The 20,110-nt window shown below is 42.9% G+C and overlaps 1 protein-coding gene and 1 long non-coding RNA gene across 8 annotated transcripts in view; one reads left to right on the top strand and one right to left on the bottom strand.

The window, feature by feature from the left end:
* Nucleotides 1-9,115, bottom strand: part of TMEM52B (transmembrane protein 52B) — a 32,525-nt gene extending 23,410 nt beyond the window's left edge. Inside the window, exons 1-5 of the mRNA XM_087888449.1 lie at nt 8,316-9,115; nt 8,038-8,158; nt 7,546-7,589; nt 5,231-5,269; nt 2,181-2,347 (exon numbers count right to left, since the gene is read on the bottom strand). Coding sequence (XP_087744575.1) covers nt 2,181-2,347; nt 5,231-5,269; nt 7,546-7,589; nt 8,038-8,094 — 307 coding nt within the window. The 5' untranslated portion in view covers nt 8,095-8,158; nt 8,316-9,115. The remainder of the gene's footprint in view (nt 1-2,180; nt 2,348-5,230; nt 5,270-7,545; nt 7,590-8,037; nt 8,159-8,315) is intronic.
* LOC132711427 (uncharacterized) overlaps nt 1-20,110 on the top strand; it is a 74,232-nt gene that overhangs the window by 34,646 nt on the left and 19,476 nt on the right. For 3 of the 7 annotated variants that reach the window (XR_015732778.1, XR_015732779.1, XR_015732776.1), the window contains exons 2-3: nt 2,183-7,258; nt 7,575-7,786. This is a non-coding gene — a long non-coding RNA (uncharacterized LOC132711427). Of the gene's footprint in view, nt 1-2,182; nt 7,259-7,574; nt 7,787-9,113; nt 9,248-16,902; nt 17,813-20,110 lie in introns of all 7 variants that reach the window. The other 4 variants (XR_015732777.1, XR_015732775.1, XR_015732773.1 and 1 more) reach the window with 3 other exon arrangements.

The following is a 20,110-nucleotide window of genomic DNA, read 5'->3' as shown; positions in this document are numbered from 1 at the left end:
ATAAAAACTGGATCAAGCACAGTACCACTGAGAAAAAAAGTCAGAGGCCCCAGATGGAAAAAAAAAACATGGTTGTATAAAGAACTCTTTGATAAACTGAAAGACAAAAAGGACAAGTATAAAAATGAAAAGGACACTTAACTAAAGTAAAATACAGCAAATAGCCTAGATCTGCAAAGATGAACTCAGGAAAGCAAATGCTAAGAACAAATTAAGACTTGCAACAAATGTCAAAAATAATTTTTAAAAGTATCTTTCAACATGTAAAAAATCTTCAAGGAAACGATCAGTGCAGTAATGGGGGAAGATGGCAAGGAGTTAATGGGCAGCAAGAAGAATGTGGAACTGCTTAATTCACTTTTTGCACCTGTCTTTACACAGAAGATAAAATACTCCAACCTAACAAAAGCAGTACCATAAAGGATAGATTAGGAATACAAGACAAAATAGGCAAAAAATATATATATGATAAGACAACATCTATAAACTGTATACTAGTTTAAATCACCGGGACCAGATGGATTATATCCCAGCATTCTGAATGAGCTGGCAGAAGTTATCTCAGAAGCACTGAACCATATCTTTCAAAGATCCTGTAGCACTGGAGAAATATCAGAGACTGGAAAAGAGCTGATGTGGCTCCAATCTTCAAAAAAGGGGAAAAAATGGATCTAGCAATCTACAGGCAAATCAGCCTGACATCAATACCTAAGAAGATCCTGGAAAAGATAACCAAGCTTCTGTGAACACGTAGAAGCAAGTAAAGCTTAGTTTTGCGACTGTGACTGTGAGAGTCACAGCAGTGACTGTGAGAGGGATCTTGGAATTTTAGTGGACAACCAGCTAAATATGCGGCAGCAGCCAAAAAAGCCAATGCAGTCCTAAATTGCATTAACAGAGGGATACAATCAAGATCAAGTGAGGTACTAATACCACTCTATAAAGCCCTAGTAAGACTACACCGAGAGTACTGCATCCAGTTTTGGTCACCACACTATAAAAAAGATGTTGAGAGTCTAGAAAAAGTGCAGAGGAGAGCAACCAGGATAATTAGGGGACTGGAGGCTAAAACATGAAGAACGGTTGCAGGAACTGGGCATGGCTAGTCTAGTGAAGAGAAAGACCTGGGGAGACATGATAGCTGTCTTCCAATACTTGAGGGGCTGCCACAGAGAGGAGAGGGTCAAGTTGTTTTCCAAAGCACCTGAAGGAATAATGGATGGAAACTGACCAAGGAAGAGATTCAACCTAGAAATGAGGAGGAACTTTCGGATAGTGAGAACAATCAACCAATGAAACAGCTTGCCTTCGGAAGTTGTGGGAGCTTCATCACTTGAGACTTTCAAGAAAAGATTGGACTGCCATTTGTCAGAAATTGTGTAGGGTCTCCTGCTTGAGCAGGGGTTTCTGTGGCCCATTTACCACCGCCACCCTGGCCCGTTCACTACCACCCATTCGCTGAGACCCGTTTGCTGCGGCCCATTTGCCATGGCCTGTTCGCGACTGCCCAAATAGGTGGTGGTGATAGGCAGTGATAGAACAGCTGATCAGCACCGCACCAACCCCACTCTCCCCCCGCCACAATATTTGCTTTATAAGACGCACAGACATTTCTACCTACTTTTGGGGGGAGGGGAAGTCTTATAGTCTGAAAAATACGGTAATTGGGCTAGCCAACATTTTCTCATGATATGAGAAATGTATATACTAGAAAGATATAATGGAATAATTAGTTACATATGGTACATTATGATTTAACTATTTGTATTAATGTGATTGAGATGTTTATAATTAATTGTGTGTGATAAAGGCACATTTTGTCTTTTAGAAACATTTGGGACCATTTCCATCTTGCAGTTGGTTACTTAGACATATTGTCCTTGAACTCATCAATTTATTTTCTCCGAAATATATTTTTACTGTAGTTCTTGAGAAAGGGTTTTGTTTTTAGTCATATTTATTTAAAAAAGTGTTTTATAACTTGGCATGCCAATGACAGTCATTATTTAAATTGCCAGCCCCAGGAAGCATTTAATTAAAAATTCTTGTGACATCTCTCAGGATTTCAAAGGTGCCCAAAGTTGGGATGTCCTGTTCACTATTTTGGTAAGACTTTTCTGACTGGGATCTTTCATAATTTTTTTCAACTTTCAGGATGACTAAATTGTCTTTCCACTCACAGGTGATGGTGCTTTGAAGGGTGCTGTCATGATCAAAAGCAATAACTGTAACCTCATATGGTTGAGGACAAGCATCTTCTCCTGGATGGCAATTAAAGCAGCAGCATCTAACACAAACAGAAACAAGGGCAAAGAGAAGGAGGACCCCACCAATGCCAACCACAAGCCTGGAAGTGAAGAACAAGAAGAATCAGAACTCTTGTCATTTGTTCATATAATGGAAAAACCTAACAAACTACAGTATTGTTGTCATGCTCCAGCATATAACTTTATATACTGTTGTTGCTCTCTAGCCCCATCTAGTGGCCAGAGAGACAAATACCAAGTACCCCACTACCCATCAGCCCGCACTCTCAAAACAAGTACATGCTGGGAAGCCAGACCCCATTTCCTTTAGCATTTGGAGAAGGTAGAATAAAAAAAAAAAGAATCCGTGGCACATGGTCATCCAAGGACAAACCCACATCCCACACACAGAGCATCACTGATGAGATTTAAATTGCTTGTATTTATTAATTGTTATGTTCAGCAGTAGTTCAATACTGTCTGTCTTGTATTTGGTTCTATTTTCCCCAGTTTCATCATATCCTGTTCTTTCAGTAAAACATTCAGATCTATGCACATGGTCTGTTTTATTGGAGGATAGGTGGGTTTAACTGCATGTTGAGCTGCACACAGACTAACGTGTAGTGAGGACAGAACAATTATTGTAAAACTGGAGATGCACAAAGTTCCCTAATAGACAAATTTTTTCTAGAATATTTACAGAAGGCCTACAACTAACTCCAGAATTGAATCAAATGGATATCACTGTCACCATTTCAAGTACATTACTTTCCATTTTTTTCTCTCTCTCTCCCTAACTCATTAGAGTACACTCTGATAATGAATATTCATGGCATACAAATAACTGCATTAAAGTTGATCATAAGAGCAAATTGACCCAGTAAACCAGGGGTGTCAAACTCGTGGCCCATGGGCTGGATGCATCATGTGCTGGCCACACCTACCCCTAGTTTTATGAAGGGGAAAAAGTTATGATATGTCACATGATGACATGTCATTGCGCGTTTGACACTCCTGCACTAAACAGACCTTGTTCCTTTGCCACTTTCTTCTTAGGGATTTTTGACAAAAGAAAGACAATCTTATAGTGAAGATAAGCATCAAGGGGTCGAGAAAAATATACCTGTTTATAGAAGTCTCCTCTTTCCTCCGCTTGTGCTTTCCAGGTGCTCAGCTTCACATTTCCCAGGTTGCATCTCTAAGATACCAATCAGATCAACCTTCCTGATCTGTAGTTCTTTGCCCTAACTTGTTTCACTAACATTCTTAAGGCTCTGTCCTCCAATCCACCAAGTATTACCTCTTCTCTTTAGTTCTGATTTTCAAGAAACCTGAAAACAATGTACTATACAGGTAGTCTACAACCATTCATTTAACAACTGTTTAAAGTGTGATGGCACTGAAAAAATGACTTATGACCAGCTGTCACACTTAGAACCGTTGCAGCATTCCTGTGGTCATACAATCAACATTTGGGTTCTTGACAACCAGCATGAATCATGTGATGACCATTTGTAATCTTTCTGGGGGCTTTGACAATGTCAATGGAAGAAGCCAAATTCTCTTAATAACCATATGATTTGCTTAATGGCCATAGCAAAAATATATATAAAGTCTGGCACTTAATGACCATGCTGCTTAGTGACAAATGTTCCAGTCCCAATTGTCATAAGTAGTACAGGTCATTTGTACATCAGTTTTTTTTACAAATTGAGTAAACTCTGAAAGGAGAAAGGAAGGAAAGGAGGAAAACTGCCCAAACAAATATACATATATAGTTTGCAATAATGCTAGATATTTGCAGCTCTGGTGTAGGATGAGGGTGAAGGTTCATTTTCCAAGCTTGTGTATTGGTTTCCGAACATTCCATTACCAGACTACATAACATCTTCAGCAGAGTTTATGGATTGTCAGTGTTCTTTTGTTTATAAGGGCTTTGTGTGGTCAGTAGGTCTTGTGATGTGAGGTCATGTCAAGTCAGAGTCCCATCAGATCAGGATCTTGTGATGGGTCAGGTGTGAGTCACCAGTGAATCTTGTGATGGGTCTTGTGATGGGGAGATTACATCAGGTGAGGGTCATTGGGAGATGAAGTGCTGGTTGGAGGGGCTTGAAGGGATTGGTTGTTGATTGGTGCTGTCTCTGGTTGGTTGTGTGATTGATTTGGATTCTGAGGGGTTTGTAGGCTGATTGTAGGTCAATGTGTCTGTTGATGGAATTGTTTGTGGAGTGCCAGGCCTTGATGAACTCATGAGCATGATGGTGATAGTGTGGCCGATGATCACACCCACACCAGACCCATCACAATACTTTGACCGGATGGGACCCTCATCTGACATGACCTCACCATCACAAGACCTACTGACCACATGAAGCCCTTATAAGCAGAAGAACATTGACATCCCCCTAAACTCCCTAAACAATGCACAGGGGTCAGGGAGCTTGTGCAGGGGCTGCACATGCATTGCATTTTGGGGGGTTTGGGGGCAGGCATGCACATTTGTGTGTGTGCCCTTTGGGCAGTCAGTCCAGAAAAAGTTAGCCATCACTGCTCTAGGCCATTCTGGACAAATGGTTGTCCAGTCTCTTCTTGTAAACCTCCAGTGATGGAGCACCCACAATTTCTGGAGGCAAATTGTTCCATTGATTAATTGTTCTGTCAGGAAATTTCTCCTTAGTTTTAGGTTGGATCTTTCTTTAATGATCTTCTTCTCCTGCCCTGTGATGCTCCTCAAGTACTGGAAGACAGGTATCATATCACTCCTAATCATTCTTTTTTTTTTTTAGGCTATACATATCCAGTTGCCTTGAGTGTGTGTATGTGTGGAGAAGTATTCTTAATATTCTCTTGTTTGTTGTGGTTTATGTTTGAGTTACTATCCGTATTGTTTCTATTATCATATTTTATATTTTAAAAGTAAAGAAGTTCACTCAACAAATTCAAAGCATCATAAATGACATGGAATCTTTTCCCATTAACCTTACCAGATGTACCAATGATGGACCCAGTTTGTGTTGGAACAGCTTTGAGGGTAAAAGAAGTTCAAGAAAATATTAATGTCATAGAAATAGAGGATTAATTTTTATATTCTCACAATCAGACAATTTTTAGATGATTGCTCTTGACTTAATAACCCAGATACATGAAAAGTTTTCACTGAAAGCATTTTGCTTTTTTTTTTTTTAAAAATAAATTTTATTAAGTTTTCCAGGTTAAAATCAACATGAGACAAAAACATTGATTATACATAAAAACAAAAACTATACATTCCCCTCCCTCCCTCCCCCATTCATAACACTAAACATACAAACACGTCTATCCCGGCAATAATATTCCTGCCCTCGTTAATAAATAATTATGCCCACAGCATTTTGTTTTTGAGGGTATATGTGAGATTTAAATGTTACACATTGTGTTATTGATTTACTTCATGCTATCCAAATACACTTGTTAGTAAATTAGCAGCAATCAAAATCCCAAATGATCTTGATTGTATAACTCCATCTCTTTTGAAAGTAGCCAATTATCCAATGTACTCTGGAAACAGAACTTTTTAATAGGATTTCATGAGGTGATCAGCAGATTTAAGGGGAACAACACTCACTCCCATTCTACATGAGTGATGGCAGGCCAGAAACAGGATTTGGGCACTGGCACTTTTTTTCAGTGGCTTTCTTTTTACTCAGAGCAATAACTCCTGCAATAGTTTCAATGCACTCCTGAGTGCCATCCAAGGCAAACAAAAGAGGAGAGAAGTGCTCTTGCTAGTCCTTCTGTTATTTTCCTAGGAGGCCTCTCTCTGAGTTCTGGTATTGAGTCTGTGTCTGCTCCAGCTACCCTGAATGCTATGCCTCTTCTACTTTTTACAGAGTATACAGTGCATGCTTAGGAGACCAGAACTGCTTGGAATAGGCTGAATGCCAGAATTCAGAATAACACCCCAGGAACAGCTCAATGATATGTCCTTCTAGCCTTCTAAAAGTGTATTAGATCAACATAAAAGATAAGAAAGTTAGACTCCCTCAAACTCTGTAGTTCAATATTGGAAAATATTCAGAATAATAAATCAGACATGCTTCTTGTGCAACAGTTGCATTTTAAAAGCCATACTTCTGCTGCTCAATCCTATGCATGATATATCTAACTCAATTTTAAAATTCTATCCTCACTGCCAGATGTGTCCTTTCATTTTCAGATATAATCTGATAACCAGTAGCATCAATAAGGAAATGTGTGTGTGTGTGTGTGTGTGTGTGTGTGTGTGTGTGTGTGTGTGATGTGCTATGAAGAAATCCTATTAAAAAGTTCTGTTTCCAGAATATATTGGATAATTAGCTGGTTTCAAGAGAGATGAAGGTGTATAGAACTATAGAAAACCTAAAAATATTTAATTTGACAATTTTATGAATCATTATTAACTTTAAAAAAATTGGACATTTTTAAAGAGTTTGAGTTTGGATATCTGTACTATTCTGAATATTCTAAGTTATTGATGTTGGTGACTAAAGTTAGTGTCTTTTAGTATTTTCAACCAGGTTTAAAATATAAATCACATCTTCTTGAGAAGAATCTAATGATCCTACAGTCTCATACTTAGGATTAATATTTTGATATGCTTGTATGCTTGAGTGTATGTGTGTGTGTATGAGCATCTTGCACAGATGTTTACTTTACCTATCTTCACTGTGAAAACAGTTTTCTAGCTAAGATTGAACCATAGTCATCTCCTCCTAATTTTGTCCAAAACATGTGCCTCCTTGAAAATAGGAAAGAGTTTTCCATTGATTTCTTGGAGTGAGGAGGAAATGGCACTAAAATGTTATGGTGTGCACCAGTCTAATGCGAAGTGACAGAGTTGTGTAATTTTTTCTATTTTTTAATTTTTTTGTAATCCATAGACACTTTTTTCTACTGCTTGGAGAATAAAGCCATGCATCATGACATCTGCTCCAAGTCTATCCAGGAACTGCAGACAGTGAACAATGTAAGGCCTTTTCAGTAAGAAAAATAAGGTTAGCAACCTTATAGATTTATAGTATTATACAATTATAATAATCATTTCTCTATACCTAATATGTTACTTGGTGGAGATAAAGTAGGGATATAATTTTATTTTCTTACTCTCAATGAATTGTCCAAAAATACATTTTTGAAGTTGTCAGCGCAGCTCATTCCTAAAATTATTTATAGTCTTTTCCCAAAATTCTGTTCCATACAAAAACTGAAGCAATTTTTATCCATATATCTTAGACAGCTTATTGAAGTTATAAGAAATTGATGGTGCTCTGCATATACTCACAGATCATTGTTTGTACAATTCTCTTGCAGTTTCACCTGTGGAATCTTAAAAGAGAAAAGAATCAAGACAATGGCAGAATATTCTGCTTTCTTTCATAGAAATCATAGAATCATAGGGCTGGAAGGGGCCTTGGATATCTTCTAATTCATGCCCCTGCCGAAGGCAGAAGACTTTTTATCATCCTGGACAAATAGTTCTCCAATCTTTTCCTGAAGACCTGCAGCATCCAGAACTTTGGGAGGCAAGCTGTTCTTTTTTTCATCCTCACAATGTTAAAGTTACTGTTTTCTTGAACTGGTATAATATTCATAATTGTTTTCTTATTCTCATATACTCAGATATTTGAGTCTCTTTTTTTCTTGCTGTTCAGCATGAGCAAGATAGGTTTTCTACATTTTATGCTACAAATGTACGTCCTAAATCAGAATTCATTTCCTTTTGATTTTCCATCTCTTTTTCCATCCTGTTACTTTGTGATCTAATGCAGCTTACCTGAGCCAGACATGCCAAAATAGAGATGGTTACCACTTGGGTACACTTGCTCATCATACGATGTGATTTTTCTTTTCCTTACCAAAAGTGGTGTTGCCTATTTAACTTCATTATGTACAGTCTGCAGACCAAGCAAATCAACAATGAAATAGGCTTAAGACATAGTGCTTTGCTTTTTCAATCTGTATGTTTCTGAAAGTAGTACAGTATCCTTTATTTATAGACATTACAGACGTTCACAAAATATACATGCTTTCTCAGTGTCTGTCTATATTTACCTCAGAAGCTGAATGGAAAACCCACAAAGTTGAAAAGGAACCAAATCACATTGTCCTTCAGTGCAAAATGTTCCTGCTTATTTCTAGTAGTTTTTTTCTTTTCTGCTCCTGCCTCCTCTTTGAAGACAGAGATCTAGTTTAGGATGAAGGTTGTAGAGTAGTGCCTCTTTCTTCTTCCTTATCCTTTTTACCAAAGAAATGCTCTTTCAAGGACAGGCTTTTATATTTGCAAAATAACTCAGAAACTACTCTCATGAGATCTACTTAGTCACCCATGCTGCCAATCTCCAATGAAGTACTAAAATGTTAATCTGTAATAAATTGCTGCCATTTCAGTGATTGGCCTCACATAATTAATATAGTTTTTTTTCTTTTTCAAAGTAGTTATTTTCCCTCAAGCTGCTTAATCAGAATCTTGTAATAACCTGCTGTTTTCCATGGTTGCAGTTTTTGCTATGCTTTGTTGCTTATATGTGTGCATGTATTGAGCTGGAAATATATATACTATATCCCATTATTGAAGAACTCCAAATATTTCTCAATAATTATTCACATTTTAATCAGGTTTATAGTTAACAATTTCCTTTGGGGCATGTAATACCTGTTCCGTGAAAGGCAAGTCAGTGCTGAATCAGAAAATTTGCTTATGCTCAATTACAACTATGTTGCATCAGCAATTAAGCTGGTGAATTATTACTCTGATATAGTTTTCAAAGGCAGCAAGCAGAACCAATGAATTCTGAAGCACGGCAACAATTCTCAATTAGAGGGTTTTTTATTATTTTTTTATTTTAACAGGCATCTAAAATCTCATACTGATTCATGCACCAAACAGACTAACATGTTGGCCATTTCAGTAATCCAGAAGATGGCTATAATTTAGCAGCTTTGAAAAGAGGTCACCTGAAAGATCCTATCATGTTTACAAACAGGTAACTGTGGGGTCCTTGTTTTCTTGAAGGTGTTGTCTAAGTTCTGACTAACAAGTGCAAGCAAATTGAAACTCTCAGACTTAAATCTTCCTCAAAGGACTTCTTTATTGGGTACATCATATCGGCACGATTAAGATTAAAACAAACTATAAATGTTCCCTGTGGTTTTGGTATAATTAAAATAGTAAATGATCCCCTTCCCAAGTGTCACAGGTCACATTGTCCAGTTAGATTAATTGGTGGGTTTCTTAGGCACTCCTCTCTGACTACATCCAACACCTGTGGAGATGACTTTGGTTCCCATGAGAGTTCTGTGTTGTGCCTAGCAAGGCATTCTAGCCTCTACACACACACACACACACACACACACACACACACAGAGAGAGAGAGAGAGAGATAAGGGGTGGAGCCAAGATGGAGGACTGGTAGGATATATGCTTCTCCTGCTCGGCTTTTAAGTTTTTACTTCGTCTTTTATTGCGATTTTAACTGTGCTTTTAGCCTTTACCCCCTGATTTTTGCAGAGGAGTTTTAATGCAAAATTGCATACCAGTTAATTTTCCAACTCTCTCCCGGCAACTCCCATTTTACTCTGGAAACGAGCCCGGTTTTGCAATTCCTCTGATATTTTTGTTTGTTAGGCCTAATTGCCTGGCCCAGCGTCCTGCCTTCATTACTCATACTGCTTGCTAACAACTCGGCAAATATTCCCTACAAGCTGCCTTGACTGCTCTGACTGCTTTGATGTATATGGGCTGACCTCCGTTGAAGCTTTACCCATACAATTTGCTTTTAACCGGGGGACTCTATAAGCCGGGTCTTCTTTAATTTACTATCAGAACGTTAACCAGCATTGGGCCTTATTATTACCCAACATCCTCCACCAAGAGATCAACTGGCTGCCCTGATATGAGTCCACACAAACATTGTCGTTCCTTGTCCCCAAGGGACCTTAGTCTGGAGACCTCCCTCGAAAACATAATGGGCTCCTTGCCTAAGATCAAAAAGACTGACACCATGAAATTGAACCAAGATCCAAACTTATCAATTACTTCTTTGGAAGAATTCTTCCAAAACTTAACATCTCTGGAGACTCTGCCCAGCTCTCCTTTGGAAGAATCGGAATCCCTGGATGCCTCACTTTGCAACACATCTTCTTTGCTGGATTGCCCGACACCATCAGATGCTAGTTCTGTCTTGCCCTGTCTCACTGCATTGCCGTCCCCTATCGACTCAGTTCAGCCCTCGGATATCCGGCTTTTGCAACAGTTCTGTCTCCGTCTGGCTGACTCTATTACCCTTTTGACATCCTCTGTTGGAGTGCTGGAGGGCAAAGTGGAATCCCTCAGTAAGTCGGTCTCAGCATCACAAATCACCAGACATGCACTGGGTCTGTCCCGAACGGATAGCCATCTTCCTCCACGACCAACGCCGTTAGTGAATCTCCAATTGCTCACAGCCAACTTATGTCTGAACTTGGCCCATTCTCACTTTAACAAGTACGACTGGACCGACCGTAAAACCATTTTAGACACATTAAGGCTTCTATCCAATTCTCACATCCTGAACAATGAGCTGCTTTCCATGGAATGGCTTCCTAGCACATCCCACCACAAACGTTTGATTCTCAAATTCAGCTCATCTAAGACCCCCTCGCTTTTAAGTGGTCTTCGCAACCATCTGACCCACTTTGGAGTCTTTCCTCAGAGATGCTTTATAAATACTCACCTATCCTCTCTTGGGAGGAAGCGATCAACATGGACACTTGCCGTCGGACGGGGCCGGAGTGCAAGGATCTTCACACGAAACCTGGTAGCCCTCTGAGGGCTTCAACTACCAGTCCCACAACGTCGCTGGCAACCCAGCAACAACGGGAGGATGACCTCCGGACTAGAAATGTTGCGCTCCCAAATCAACCCCTCTCTACCTCTGATGCTGAAGGCTTATCAGGACTTGTCCCCTTATCCCTGATCACTTGTTCCCCTTCTGCTCCGAGAATCTCGCCTCCCGAAATGCCACACTCTCAGTCCCCACAACTGGCTGGTTTGACCTTTCAGACTCCTCGGGCTCCCCCTCTTTCACCGTCTATCATTATCACCAAATCACATAACGGCTGTATTTCTTTTGATGACAACAATACCATACAGTTGTCTCCCCCATCATTCCATCTGTACAACATTCAAGCCACTACCGAGACCAGGACAATAACCTCAGTCCAAATCTGGCTTCCCACCAGAATTCTCCAAGATCTAACAATGATCCCAAAACTAAGCAAGATAAACAAGGCAAGATAACAGATTTCTTCGGTCTAACTGTCCCCCAGTCCTTCCCCCAGCCCCCTGTTGCTTCCAAATGACAGTCAAAGATCTACTCTCCAACTCTTCCTTGGTCCATCATGAGTTGGAACATTGCAGGGTGGGCATCCAAAAAAGCCGACCCGGACTTTTTGAACTACCTCAAAAACTTTCAAATTCTCATATTTTAGGAAACGTGGGAGGTTAATGATATTTCGCTATGTGGTTTTGAAATCATATCCCTGCCAGCCCGTCCCTCACTGCTTGGTGGTCGTTCGAAGGGCGGCCTTGCAACAGGTATCTCCCTGGATTTGCACGCAAACATGACTCCTGTGGACTCCCTTGCCCCTTATGCCCAGGCAAATTTGATATCCATCAGGAAGCTCTCGCTCCTGGTGTTTAATGTCTATCTTCCTCCTGGGGGCTCTCACCGGGACTTGGATGAGCTGTGGGCTGGTCTGGAAGACTTTCTCACTACCATCACACTTAGATTCCCTCATTCTCTGGTTCTTCTGGCGGGGGATCTAAACGCCCGCACTGCGGGGACTTGGGAAACCCTGGTTGCCTCTTGTTGGTGGACAGGCCCGACTAGAGATGACCACCCCCTGAATACCTTGAAAGGGAGAGTCTCCAAGGATCGGAAAGTTGACAAAGCGGGGACTTGTCTAGCTCTTCTTACCATCAAACTAGACCTCTTCCCCCTCAATGGCAGATGTGCCCCGGATGTCCCCGGGGAATTTACCCACTTGGCCAAAAATGGCAACAGCATAATAGACTATATTATGGTTTCGGAGCCTTTTTGCCATACATTTCCTCCTTCAAAGTAGACGACAGGATTTTCAGTGATCACCTTCCTCTCATTACGGTTGCACGGTTATATAGTCCTCAAGACCATTCTGCTCATGCTGTCTCAATAGACTCTAATCCCAGAGGCTCTCCGATGTTGCCGAAATGGTCAAAGTCTCTGGCCCTTTTTCACGCACGCTTTTATCATCAAGAAGCAGCCAATACTTTGTCAGCCTTAATCGGCACCAAGGCTACACCCGGTGTGTTACTGACCGCCTTCACTGAGTGTTTAAGCGGTCTTATAGCCTCCTTTCAGCCCCCCACTCTTACCCCTGGTAGAGTTTCCCGGAGGAAGGGAGCCCCTTGGTTTAATTCGCAGTGCAAACAAGCCAGGAACCATATGAGATTTATATATTCTGCTCACAAACGAACAGGTTCATCGACGGCCCCCCCTGCTTATTTCGAGGCCAAGAAGGCATACAAGCTAGCCCTTTCAAGAGCCAAGCAAGACTGGCACCGGCTAAGGTGGAATGCACTACTAGAGGCCGCGAAATCCAACAACCCTCGCGATTTCTGGAGTCTGTTAAACAGGAGGCCAACTAGTAGGCTCACTCACTCCATCTCTGCCACTACATGGGAACTCTTTCTACGCCGAGTCTTTTACGACACTGATGTGCCAGTTTCTTTGACCTCAGGCCCTTTCCCTAACTACCTTCCCAGATGGCCTCCTGTGGAACCATCCATGATTGCCAAATTAATCGGACAACTCAAACTTTGAAAAGCTCCCGGCCTGGATCTCATCCCAGCTGAAGCCATTCTAGCCCATAAGGACTGGTGGACCCCGGTTCTCACCGAGGTATTTAATGCGATCAACCAGACGGGCCTTATCCCCAAACTCTGGAAGGATGCCATAATTATCCCAATACATAAGAAAGGCGCCCATTCTGATCCCGGCAACTTCCGTGACATCAGTCTTCTTTCAATTTTGGGGAAACTCTATGCCCGTTATCTCCTGTCCAAACTGGAGTGCTGGGCTGAAGAGGCCGACCTGCTCGGATATGAGCAGGCGGGGTTCCGTCCAGACCATTCTACAATTGACCATGCCCTAATCCTTCATCATCTTGCCGTAAAATATTCCACCCCCAGGAAGGGCCGTCTCTGCGTTGCCTTTATAGACCTAAAGGCTGCCTTCGACAGCATCCCTAGAGCTAAGCTGTGGGCCAAACTTTCCGCCTGGGGTATTGACAAAAGATTACTTTGGCTTATCTCCCAATTGCACGATGGAACAGAAGCAAAAGTGCGCCTTACCCCGCAGGGGGATCTCTCTATCCCCGTCAACAAGGGGGTTAGGCAGGGATGTATTCTGGCACCCTTTCTCTTCAACTTATATATCAGTGACTGGAGAAAGGCATTTTCGGATCACATGGTCTACATCCATGCCCCTAGATTAGCTGATTATAGATGTCCGCTCCTGCCCTACGCTGACGATGCCGCAATACTTTCATTTTCCCGGGTGGGCCTACTTAGAGCCTTAAAAATCCTTTCTGCCTATTGCTCTGCTAACCAACTGCATATAAACCACTCTAAATCTAAAATCATGATTTTTGCAAGAAGCAGGAAAATCTATCAATGGAACCTTGATGGCATCCCAGTGGAACAGGTCCACAGATTCCAATATCTAGGTATCCTCTTTCAATCCAATACCAAGTGGCCTGCGCAGGTTAAGTCCCTCTGTAATAAGGCTAAGATCTCCACCCATGCCCTCCTGCACTTTTTTCATACTGAGGGAGCTCATCACATCCCCTCAGCACTAAAAGTCTACAGGGCAAAGGTGATAGCTGCTATCACCTATGGCGCCTCTCTCTGGGTCCAATCCAACATTTCTTCTCTTGAGTCTGTTCACAGCCAGTTCCTATGCCGTCTGATGGGAGTCCCCTCCTGCGTAAGTAACGCCGCAATTCGTTTGGAACTGGGCATATCCTCACTTGCAACAATCTTGTGGAAACGTGCAATTGGCTATTGGTTGTCCCTGTGGACCAGACTCCCAGGCTATTACCTAGGCCAATGCCTATGGCGGGACCCTTTTCATAGCCCCTGGGCCTGTAATATCCATACAAAACTCTTGAAGATCGGAATTTCCCCCATTGAAGCTTTTTGTCGAGTCCTGCCGGAGCTCGCCATCGATGGGGTGTGTGGGAGACGAAGGAGTGGAGATAAGCAGCCGCAGAGAACACACAAACAGTTCCTGGATAGCAGCATTCAGGGCAATGATTGATGACGTTGCTGGGCCTCTCCGATTCTGCTGTCCTCGCTGCTCGCAGCTGTTACTGTTAAGGGAGTGGGGGGTGCTTGATTGATAATCACCGGATGTATGTTTAAGGGGCTGAGTTTTTGTTAAATAGCGCTGTGGTGTGATTACACCCAGCGCTGACTTTGAACCAAAACACCGACTTGTACTTTACTTTTGACTGCAAGCTTATCATTGCCAAAGTAAACCCTGATTCTCTGTGTGTTACTGGTGATTATTTCCTATCGCAGTTCTGAACGAACGACAAGCCGAGAGAAAGTCAGCGCTTGGTTCTTTTTCGCAAGAGGTGAGGAGTCCCTGTGGCTTTGCAGCAAAGGGGGATATGGCAGAAGGGACGGCCTTGGAAGAGCAGGAGTGTGGTGGAGATGTGGAGGGGGAGGAACCACTGATAGAGGAGGTGAAGGAGAGTGTGGAACAGTTGGCAGTGAAACCAAAAGTCAAGCAACCCAAGAGCGCCCCGCCCCGACCGGAGGAGGAGAGTTTTCCAGGACAACGGGCTCGGACGGGGGATTGGTGGCACAGCTCTGTTCTCCTCGGGCCACGGATGCCAACACACCCTCGCTTGGGAGCATCTTTCCAGGGCTGGAGGGAGAGACGATGGACTGAGGAGGATGAAGGGGATTGGGGGTATCCTGCCTCATCCGGTCCCAGCACCATGGATACGCTACGTGAGCGTTTTGGGGAATCTGGATTTCGTGACGCCCCATCCTGGCAGCCCTGGGTTGCAGGGCTGGAGCCTCCAGGTTCTTCTTGGCAGGATACAGGGGTGACCGCTTCGGAGACCCAGTTCCGGCTCACAAGTCCTAAATTGAGGATGGAGCGGACCTCTAGACGATCCATGGACCAACCCCCTCCAGAACAAGACCAAGGTGCCTCGTCGGGAGACCTTGGAGCCGGTCCTGAGCCCCAACCAACGCAATTGGCAGGGGGCTTACCTGTTGGGGGTCGCGGGGTGACGAGGGACCAACCTAGGCAGGACAGGAGAGCGACTGGAGCAGCGAGGACCCCAGGCCCCATGCCTTGGCCTCCGGGCCCCCCGCCGGGGCTGTGGGTCCCGCAGGCCGTTTGGGGACCACCTGCCCTGCAGACTTCCTTTGACGGAAACCCTGAACGAGTGGCTATTTTCTTAAGCCAGGTGATAAGCCATATGGACCAATATGGACAGTGGTATCCCTCCCAGTGGGCTATGGATTTCATAGTCGATCTCCCCCCTAGCCATGGCCACACTGTAATTTGGACGGTGGTAGATCTGTTTTCGAAACAGGCCCACTTTGTGCCATGTAAAAGCATACCATCCGCGCGACAATTAACCGAACTCTTTTTGCAACATATCTATCGTCTCCATGGAGCACCTAAGAGGATTATATCCGACCGCGGTGTTCAATTCACCTCTAAGTTTTGGAGACGATTTGTCCGTTTAATTGGGTCCTCTCAAGGGTTAAGTTCAGCATTCCACCCGAGCACTAACGGGGCGGCTGAATGGGCCAATGCTATGGTCGAAAGATATATCAGATGCTACGTTTCATACCAGCAGACGAATTGGTCAGGACTCCTGCCTTTCGCCGAAGTGGCATATAACAACATACCCCACCGCAGTACTGGGTTCTCCCCTTTCCAAGTAATATATGGCCGAGAGTTTTCAGCCATTCCAGAGTTAGATCCCCCTATGACAGACGGTGACACGCCACGCAGTTGGGCCGATAAAATTAGTAATGTATGGCCAAGTGTAAAAACAGCATTACAAAAGGCAGCAGACGAGTATAAAAAATATGCAGACAAGAAAAGAGCTGATCCAAAACCATTCCGGATAGGAGACAAAGTATACTTATCTACGAAATACCTTAAACTCCGACTGCCCAGTAAAAAATTAGGACCTAAATATATAGGACCATTTCCCATAACACAAGTCATCAATCCTGTAACCGTAGCTCTTAAACTTCCCCCTCTGTTCAGTAGGATACATCCCGTATTCCATAGCAGTTTGGTGAAACCGGTGACGATAGAAAGGCCAGGTACCTCAACTACTCCACCAGGTCCCGTGCATACCAACCAATATGAGATAGACCGAATATTGGACTCCAGGGTTCGTAGGGGGATGTTACAATATCTTGTGCGGTGGAAAGGATACCCTGTAACACAGGCCTCGTGGGTGGCAGCACCCGATGTTCACGCTGCCCGATTGATACAACGGTTCCATCGGAAATACCCAGCCAAACCTAATGCAGGATCGTAACAGTGACTAACATCTGTATGCTGTCTATTTATAGGTGAGCTCCTGGTAGGGGGGGCCGCCTGTCGAGTCCTGCCGGAGCTCGCCATCGATGGGGTGTGTGGGAGACGAAGGAGTGGAGATAAGCAGCCGCAGAGAACACACAAACAGTTCCTGGATAGCAGCATTCAGGGCAATGATTGATGACGTTGCTGGGCCTCTCCGATTCTGCTGTCCTCGCTGCTCGCAGCTGTTACTGTTAAGGGAGTGGGGGGTGCTTGATTGATAATCACCGGATGTATGTTTAAGGGGCTGAGTTTTTGTTAAATAGCGCTGTGGTGTGATTACACCCAGCGCTGACTTTGAACCAAAACACCGACTTGTACTTTACTTTTGACTGCAAGCTTATCATTGCCAAAGTAAACCCTGATTCTCTGTGTGTTACTGGTGATTATTTCCTATCGCAGTTCTGAACGAACGACAAGCCGAGACTTTTATTCTAGGCCCTGATGCTGCCAAATCGTTGATCTTTCAACGGCTGGACGACATTGATAGAAAACTAAATCTGGCACACGGATCGGGAACATGCTCACCGTTTTCCCTTGGTATTGTTCCCTCGTCTCACCCTCCGCCTTACCTCTCCGCGTTACACTCTATCAAACACAGGCTCACATTTATGAAGGCACAATTTAATGTGATCCCCTCGAATGTCCTCGACAGTAGGCTTTCGGGGGGGGGGGGGTGTAAAATCCATCCATTGTACATCCCTGTTCCAAATTACATTCGTATGTCCCCACTACCGGGTTATAAGATCAAGACTCATTTCTCCTATTTCCCAGAGATTCCCTGGTTCACCTGATATGTTCAGCCTTTATTTCCTACTCCAGGACGCAGACCCCAATATAACTCTAAAGGTGGCAAAAAAATTTGCTGCAGTCGTGGCTGGAAAAAAACAGGAAAAGAGACAGGTAAGCCCGACGGCAGAGGATCACTAGTATTGACAGTACAGATTGTATTTGAGGCAGTAGATGGTGTACTCTCCCATGATCTATCCATATTTGTAAAATATGCTCCCTTTCTTTGTCTATTTTAATTTTTTTTTTTTAATTTGATTTATATGCCGCCCTTCTCCGGAGACTCAGGGCGGCTTACAATGCATTAAGCAATAGCCTTCATACTTTTGTATATTTATACAAAGTCAGCTTATTGCCCCCACAAACTGGGTCCTCATTTAACCTACCTTAGAAAGGATGGAAGGCTGAGTCAACCTTGAGCCTGGCAAGATTCGAACCTGCAGTAATTGCAGGCAGCTGTGTTAATAACAGGGTGCTTTAAACCACTGTACTACCAAGGCTCTCTGACCACAATAAAAGCTTACTTACTTACTCTCTCTCTCTCTCTCTCTCACACACACACACACAGTGTGGCAACTGAGGAACAAGAAAATGGTTTCTGCTAGGTTCGGTTTGAAGTTGACAGATGTTTCATTACCCAACTAGATAACATCATCAGTGCTAGAAGGGAGTAGGGTTTGAACTCTTGTTTATTTACAAATAGTTGTCCTTTCAGTGTTGGTGGTTTTATTTTAATTTATTCAGAGAAGTTATATGGTCACTCATTCACTCTCACCAGGCAGCTTACAAAAAAATAGAAACCCAATATGTAACAGTAAAACAGTAAAAATAATAACCCCACCCCCACCCTTTTGTGACAACAATCAAACAAGCCAATTGATGGGTCCATCCCACTCTGGGTTCCCCTTGTCCATTGGCAAAACTAGGTCTTCAGGGCCTTGTGAAAGAGTATCAAAATGAGGGCTAGTCTAATCTCTGTGGGGATGATGTTCCAAAGGGAGGGAACCACTATGGAGAAAGCCCTTCTTCTATGTCCTGCCAGATGTACTTCCTTAGGAGAGGGGACCTGCAACATTCCCTACCTCTGGTGGGTCAGGGTAAGCAGGAAGAGACAGTCCTTCAGATAACCTGGTCCCAAGCTATGTAGTGCTTTAAAGCAGCACTTTGAATTATACCCAGAAGCAAATCGACAACCAATGCAGCTGCTGCAGGAGAGCTAGACATGTGCATACCTGGGTCTGCACAAAATCCTGAGGGGTGCTTCATTTTGAAACCAATTGAAGCTTCCAGTTACTTTTCAAGGGCAGCCCCATGTAAAGCGCATTGCAAAAGTCAGGATGGAACATGACTAGGGCGTGAGCGATTGTGAGCAGGGATTGTTGGTTTAGGAAAGGGCATAACTGGTGTACAATCCACAGTTGCCAAAGGCCCTCCTGGCCACAAGTGCCACTTGGTCCTCAAGCAGGACTTGTGAGTTCAGGAGAACTCCCAGAAGCACTGGGGCAGTGGTACTCCATCCAAGAAAAGAGATGGCAATTCTCTATGGACCAAAGAACTCAAAGCCATTCAGTCTTTCAGCAATGGGCTGAAACTTCAGTTCAGCTTCAGTCCATTACTGCCCATCCAGCCCAGGGGTGAAATGTAAAATTTGTTACTACTGGTTCTGTGGGCGTGGCTTGGTTGTGGGGATAATGTGACTGGGTGGGCGTGGCCAACTTTTTTTTTTTTTAACTTTTCAAAGCATTTTTTCTAATGCTTTGAAAAGCCTCTCTGCCATCAGGAACTCAGCTGGGATCGTCAGAGAGGCTTTTTAAAAAATGCCTCTATGCTGATCAGGGAACTCAGCTGGGATCATCAGAGAGGCTCTTTAAAAAAACGGAATTAGTTAAGGATTGAATGATAAAATGGGCACAAAACATTCAGGAACCAATGATGGAAACTTGGGAAAAAATATGGGTTAGAAATGTAAAATTTACGCAAGCACAAAATTTAAGAGAAAATTTTTATAAAATGTTCTATAGATGACATTTAGATCCTAAAAAGTTGACTTGTATGTATCCGAATTTGCAATCTAAGTGTTGGAGATGTGATTGTGATGATGCCACTTATTATCATATATGGTGGACTTGTAAAAAAGTTAAAGCATTTTGGATTAAAATATGGTGGATTATCCAAAATATTCTTAAAAAGAAGATAAAGTTTACTCCACAATTGTTTTTGCTGGGTATCATTACATATTTTACGGTTATAGAGACTAAATTGATTTTAAATTTAATAACTGCAGCTAGACTTTTGGTGGCCCAATATTGGAAGAAGGAAGATTTGCCTACTATTGAAGAATGGACATTAAAAGTAGCGAATCTGGCAGAAATGGCGAAAATTTCAGCATATTTGAAAGATCATTCACAAGAA

Source organism: Pantherophis guttatus, chromosome 2, assembly GCF_059756535.1.
Source record: "Pantherophis guttatus breed Tessera chromosome 2, ASM5975653v1, whole genome shotgun sequence".
In the NCBI taxonomy this organism is placed as follows: Eukaryota; Metazoa; Chordata; class Lepidosauria; order Squamata; family Colubridae; genus Pantherophis; species Pantherophis guttatus.
The sequence above is the reverse complement of the archived record's forward strand: the minus strand, read 5'-3'. Positions and strand labels throughout refer to the sequence as shown.